Source organism: Denticeps clupeoides, chromosome 4 (assembly GCF_900700375.1).
Source record: "Denticeps clupeoides chromosome 4, fDenClu1.1, whole genome shotgun sequence".
In the NCBI taxonomy this organism is placed as follows: domain Eukaryota; kingdom Metazoa; phylum Chordata; class Actinopteri; order Clupeiformes; family Denticipitidae; genus Denticeps; species Denticeps clupeoides.
This window is the reverse complement of record NC_041710.1, coordinates 17,002,453-17,008,984: the sequence shown is the minus strand read 5'-3', so window position 1 is coordinate 17,008,984 and position 6,532 is coordinate 17,002,453. Positions and strand designations below refer to the sequence as shown.

The window sequence follows — 6,532 nt, the reverse complement described above, 5'->3', positions numbered from 1 at the left end:
TTTTACCATCAATCCCTTTAAATGAGCCCTCGTGTACATTTGGAAGTACCTAGAAAGCAAAATCATGCTTAGTGTTTGCAACCTGTAATTACACAGCATGTATTTGCATTCGAAGTATTGTATATGCAGTGTTTAATACTGCTGTGCGATTCTATATTTGCTTTTTACTGGATAATGTCTGACTACTGATGCTGCAATTGTATGATGCAATCATGAAAATTTGAAACAAATCCGTAGTTGATCATAAATGATGGGAATACATTACTGAGATCTCAACGCTGGACGTTTCCTTGATTGCGCATAATGGATAAAATGGCACAATATTCTTTTCACCCCACCCCTTTATACAACTTTTTATTGCAAATATGCTATATAGGTTTGTGCACTAAAAAAACTAATTATGTAACGTAAATCACATTTCACATTATCCTTGCGTTTCTTTAACTATATTTTATTACTATTATTATTATTAATCCTCCTGAAGTAGCCCATGTTCTGAAACATGAAGAATGATTGCCGTCCCTTTGGCAAAGATTGGTGGCTTTGCTCGACCCGTCCAGGTAAAAAAACTTAATTCGCCTAAATCACCCCGGAGAGGGAGGGAGAGAGGGAGGGAGGCTGCAGCTTTAAGACGGACCGCGCATGTGGCTCTCCGGGAGCTGCCGCTGCGCCGATGACGCCGTCGGTAGGACAGCGCCAGGGACATTTTCATCCGAGGAGGCGCCCGCGTCTTCTTCAACCTCTTTTCTTCTGCCTAGTCGACGCCGGATCCATGTGCGATGCTCCTGACGGCGCTGCCCCAGTTGAATATAAAGGTGGGTTCTTTATGGGTTTTATTTATTTCATTTATTTATTTACTGCATGGGCGGCGCTGCTGATTTTCGTTGCTGAAACGTAGCCCTTTTTTTCCCCTGTCCGTGACTGAGAATGTGGGCGAGAGCGACACGACATCTACGCCATCACGTAACAATGAATAGTCAATTGATATGCGGCAGTGGTTTCCTGTTGCCAGGAGACGCGCCGGCTCCGCGCTCGCCGTCGTGCTGCCGTTCGGGGCCAAAAAACCCGAAAATCGCCCCGTCCGTCTCCGCCCGGTGATTCATCCGCCGCCGATACGATAACCAGACGCGTGACATCATTACACCTCCGACGAGGCGAGAGATGTGAATCTAAAAAAAAATGGACCGGAGGCTCCGACCCGCCGCGAATCCCCACAGGCGGGCGGCGGCAACTTTTTAAAAAAATATTATATTCCCCCCGAGATAATTATCGCGCTCCCGGCAACTTTCAAGGCGACGCGTCGCCGGTTCGAGGGACGCCCGTCCACGCCAGGCGACAGCGGCGGGTGAGGTGGCTGCCGTTACCATGACGACCGAGCCCAGGGAGCGCGTTCACTGCGTCAAACTGTTGTTGTGCTCGCCGCTGGAACCCAGAGCGACACGTTTCTCTCAGAAAACGCGCAGATACACACGCACACTTCCACGCGTGTCGTGTCTGACTGGCTACTTGTTGCTGCTGCACCATTTTAAAATGCACCGCGCCGCTCACCGTGAGCGGGAAGATGGTGCGCCGAGACCAGGACCCGGGCCATGTCGGCGGCCGCGGCTCCTGCATGTGGGCTACTTATTTGATGAAGAGAAATAGGTGACCCATTTCGTGGTCTGCGAGTTATTGTGTAAATGGGTCTCGTTCTAGGGGCGCAGAGGGAAAAAAAACGTTCTCTTCTTCGGAGAAGCGTCTGGAAAACTAATGTGGAAGACATGCCAAGGTCAACCACGAATGTCCACTGCGTGGGAAACTGTTTGATGCGAATCATTCCAATAACCTTGAAAATAAAATCCCTAAAGGAAATGAATATATGGATAAAAAAAATGTCAAATGCCTGCAGTTCCGAATTTCACAAATATGTGAAGACCTGTTCTAACACCAGCACAGGATGTTGGTTTCAAATAAATAAGTGTAAACAGTTGTTCAGATGATGAAATTACCTTAAAGGCAGAACTATTTGAATCTGAAAGTGAAGTGTTTTGTCATTGTGAAACACTGCAGCACAGCACACGGTGACACAACGAAATGTGTCCTCTGCTTTTAACCATCACCCTTGGTGAGCAGTGGGCAGCCATGACAGGCGCCCGGGGAGCAGTGTGTCGGGACGGTGCTTTGCTCAGTGGTACCATGGCGGCTCGGGATGCGAACCGGCAACCTTCAGATTACAGGTCTGTTTCTTTACCTGCTAGGCCACCACTGCCCCACCACTGTGGAGCCCTCCACGTGTTCCTCACGGAATTCAGGTTACCTGGGGTTTGACCGAGAAGCAGCTTGATGATAAAGACTTAATCTAAGATGTCTGGCTTCAGGTCGGCCAGGTCTGGCACGTGCCCAGGACAGAACCGCTTACCTGGATTCCACAGGTGGCCGAGTGCCACTTCAGTCAAGATCTACGCACATGCTGAGTTGCTGTCCACCATCAGCTAGCATTCAAAGTTCAATTAATAAGTACAATTCACAAATGCTGAAGTCTCTGCCTTTTTAAATTACTTTTCATTATTGATGGCATATTTGCCAGATTCCAGATGGTGAGTAGGTTAGGTCGTTGTTCGGGGGCAGGCAGGGAGGCTGGTTGTAATGAAGTACCCGTGGATAGTTTACCCAGCGTTTATTAGGCTGGCAGGGTGAAAGCCATATGTTTAATTATGAGCTGGATAGCCTCTGCTTAAGCATCTAAGCAAGCGAATGGCCAAGCAGCTTATGGGGGCTTAGGGCCTTAGTACCTACTAAGAAGGAACGGAGCTGGAGCAGACTGTGATAGAGCAGGTAACGAAGCAGCAAAGAACCCATCAGGTCTGTAGTGTTCTCGCAATGCTTCTGAGGACCAGAGGAACAATGCAACTTAGAACCGGACAGGTGAGCCTAAAAAACCAAAAATATCTTCGTCTAATCAACTGTTTGGCAGTGTGAGCTGAAATGATTTCACAAAAAACGATGGCCAGGGTTATTTGCCGTACGAGCGGCACAGCGCGAGGCTGATCTATGATGATAGCAGAACATGACAGCTTTTGCAAAATGCTTTTCGCAGTAATTATTGTGCAAAATGATGAGTGTGACGATGCTTAAGGATGATGAGTGACTGCTGCAGACAAGACAAAGACCCCGTCAATAAATAACCCAATGTTTACAACTGCCTGCCTGCCTTTTAAAATTCACTTTCCCTTCGCTGCGTTTGTTCCGTTCCTGTTTAAATGGAGGGAGGGGAGAGCGCTTAATGTCATACAGCCGAGAGCTGTTGAAAGGTTGCGTCCTGCCTTTTTCGGGAACGGCACGGTGCGCCTACTCATCCCTTGCTGATTGCTCGAGTGTCTGAAAACACCCGCCCTGCGGCAGTACTGCTCTCAAATCTGGTCATACCCTTGACCACAATACACCATTTTTAAATGGCATCAAGACCACTGCAGTCCATGTCATGACATCAGCAACAGGTTGGCAGTGCATCCTTAATACAGGAAAACATGTAAGAATCAGATTCATGATAATAAGGCTTCAAAATTTCCGAATTCTGTCAGTCTTCCCATCTCTTAGTAAAATGGAAGGTGCTGATTAAGTTGATTTGGTGATTTGCTCCACCAGGTTGAGGACCCAACTGACATGCTTCCGAAGTCCAGGAAAGCCCTCAGTATCCAGGAGATTGCCGCTCTCGCCAGATCATCGTTTAACGGTAAAGCGCGTCGGCGCCCTCGCACGTGATGCCGTTTAGTCGGTCCCGCTGCAAAGATGCTTACATTCATCCCTTTGCAGGAATCTCCCAGGTGGTGAAAGACCATGTGACCAAGCCCACGGCCATGGCCCAAGGCCGGGTGGCCCACCTAATCGAGTGGAAAGGCTGGTCCAAGCCGCTGGAGCCCAACTCGGCCACGCTGCAGTCCCACTTCAGCTCCTACTCGCACCTGACGGAAGGGGAACAGGAGGCGCGCTTCGCCGCAGGTGCGTGGCGCCGACCTCTCCCCCGTCCGCCCAGACAGGTCCAGGGCTTTCAGTGCCGTTTGAGCCGCCGCTGATGGCTTTCTTTTCCCTTTCGCTAAATGGCAGCCCTCCCCCCGATCGTGCACCCTTGCGCGCCGCGGTGCCATTATCCATCAAACCGCAGCCTTTTCCGCCCTCCCCTCCGACGGGGCGGCTACCGAGAGTCAAACAGATGGTGTTCAATTAGGCTGCAGTGGCACAGAGTCGCACCTGCTGCTCTCTGCGCATCAGTCCATCCGTCCGTCCGTCCGTCCGTCTGTCCCCCTCCCCTCCCCTCCTTTCCCCAGGCTCTTCAGCACACCGTTTCCGTCCTTGACTGTAGAACGTCTGTGTTGCCGTGTCCCCAGGAGTGGCGGAGCAGTTTGCTATAGCAGAGGCGAAGCTCCGTGCGTGGACATCTGTTGATGAGGAGGAGGACTGCGACGAAGAGTCGTGCGACGAGGACAACAACAACGAGCCCTCGCTGACCGGTGCGTATACAAGCTCCTCCCACTCATCCGTCTCCCCAATTCCCTTTTTTCTTCTTTTTTTCTTGGCTTCATATTCTTCTGTCCTTCTCTCTTCCCATCTCTTCCCTCTGTTCCGCTCTCTCTGTCTGATCCTGTCCTCTTTGTCTTCTTTTTTTCTCTGTCTTTCTCTCTGTCCTTTAGGTGTTCTGACTCTTTGCTCCTCCCCCAGACGCCACGCTGCCGCGCCAGGCTGAGACGGACAGCGCCGAAGCCGCCTGGCCCAGCACGCTGGTCTGCAGCCAGGTCAGCCTTCTGGAACCCACCAGTGTCCCAGAGCTCGGCCTCCTGGGGAGGGAGGAAGAGCAGCAGCTGCCAGGCCCGATCCAGGAGGCAGACGGGGCAGCCTCCGTCCCAGCCAAGCCCAGCCGGAGGTCCCTGTGGAGCGGGGGAGACTCGTGCTACTACTCCACCAACTCCTACTCCGAGTCTGGCCTCTCTCCTGAGGAGGAGGAGGAGCAGGAGGGGGAAGAAGGGGAAGACAACGTGTTTCGGGAGGCGCTGCCACCCCAGTGCTACAGCCACTGCAGGAGCTTCTCTGACACCTCGGGGGTGGTGTCCTTCGAGGAGGAGGAGATGGAGGAGAGGGAGCGTTTGAAGCAGTGACATGCGAGACCTCCTGTTCTTTGACCTTTTAATTTAGTGCCCCCCCCCAGCTCTTTCAGATGCTCTCCTTTGTTCTCCTTTCTTCCTCTACCTCCCTCCCTCCCTCCCTCTCCTTCACCCTCTTCTGTTTGTCTCCTCTCCTTTTGTGAGTGGGAGGGTTTAAAGACAACTCAGCATGGAGAGAGTGTGTGTAACTGAGGTGAGTGACAGTTCAGGGTGATTTCATTTTTATTTTCGAATCGGCTCCTGCTCTCAATGTTGGACTTTTTCTGGTGAGGGCATGCCGTACTGTGAATGGTCAGCACCCGCCCCGTCCCTTCCCCGTCTAAATGGACGCAATGCAGACCCACCCCTCGCATGTCTACGGAGTCAGTGGCAAGGATGCAGTGTCCTTCTCCAGTCCAGTTCTCTACTTTCCTGTGACGATGTGTCCGCTGTTCTGGTATGTACAAAAGTGGTGTATTCTACTTATGTGTCCCGTGAGAATACTAGCTGAGGGCTGAGAATTAGGAATGCTGTCCCTATACTCCTTTTGAAATAGGTAGATTGCTCTGGACTGGACACCTCAGGACTGTAGTTAAGCTAAAGATACAGTATTTTTCAAAGGAAAAGTGAGGGTATTTGAGGGTGGAATGTTGTACTCTTGTCTATTTTTCTCTATTTGCTCTCACTCAAATCAGAGCAAAGTCTGGTTGAATGGGCTGTCATTGCTGTAAGTGGAATGTGTCCATTACTCTCTTATAATCACTGTGTGATGTATTCTGGGAAATTGAAGAAAATGTGAAATTACGGTGTCTTTTCTTTGCTTTTTCTTCCAACCTCTGCTGTCCATTTTCTCTGTTGCTATGAATGGCTGTGCATTTAGTTGGTGTACCAACAATCTCAACTGTCTCAGCATTCTCTTGGTCATTCCACCTGCTAAAGGATGCCAGTGATGAAAACAAAATTAAATGTTATTTTTAAAAAAGTAGGTTCTCCAAAGAGGTTCGGTGAATTGCATTCTGTGCATTCTGTGCAACTGTGCTTCTCCTTCTCTCTGCCATGGTTTCCTTCTCCTCCTGAACAAGTGAATATGGACCTGTCGCATCACTGTGCTCCTGTAGGTGATCAACATGTCAGAACATGAACCTCAGACTCTGGAAAAAACAAATCTTGTGCTTTATTTTTTAACCTGAGAAAATGTCAAATGTTTGTAAAACCTGCAGCTACAACCTGTTGCTGCAAATTACTGCTCTTGTTTATTTATTTGTTTTTATTTTATTTACATTTTTTGGGCTTAAATTAAAGTTATGGATGTAATTTGGTAAACCAACTGTGGCCAACATATCCTATCCTTTGTGTTTTCAGGTTCTGTCAGCAGTTTCCCAAAGGGAAATTTACATTTACATTTACAGCAATTATCA

General features: G+C 49.5%; 1 protein-coding gene across 2 annotated transcripts; it reads left to right on the top strand.

Annotated features, from left to right (window-relative positions):
* The first annotated feature begins 631 nt into the window (after window positions 1–631).
* Window positions 632–6,441, top strand: fam131aa (family with sequence similarity 131 member Aa). Of its 2 annotated transcripts, none has more exons than XM_028977676.1 (5): window positions 632–815; window positions 3,625–3,712; window positions 3,793–3,978; window positions 4,365–4,487; window positions 4,696–6,441. In XM_028977676.1, the coding sequence occupies exons 1-5, from the start codon at window positions 780–782 to the stop codon at window positions 5,127–5,129; spliced, it is 867 nt and encodes a 288-aa protein (XP_028833509.1). In that variant the 5' UTR covers window positions 632–779; the 3' UTR covers window positions 5,130–6,441. The 2 variants fall into 2 exon arrangements, with proteins under 2 accessions (XP_028833509.1, XP_028833508.1); XM_028977675.1 differs by lacking the exon at window positions 632–815 and adding an exon at window positions 2,248–2,904.
* Window positions 6,442–6,532: the final 91 nt, after the last annotated feature.

Bases quoted from the DNA above. Each gene is read 5' to 3' on its own strand.
- fam131aa (XM_028977675.1), top strand. From the start codon at position 2,860: ATGCTTCTGAGGACCAGAGGAACAATGCAACTTAGAACCGGACAG. The intron at 3,979-4,364 runs GTGCGTGGCGCC...CCGTGTCCCCAG, and splicing joins GGAGGCGCGCTTCGCCGCAG to GAGTGGCGGAGCAGTTTGCT. The intron at 4,488-4,695 runs GTGCGTATACAA...CTCCTCCCCCAG, and splicing joins CAACGAGCCCTCGCTGACCG to ACGCCACGCTGCCGCGCCAG.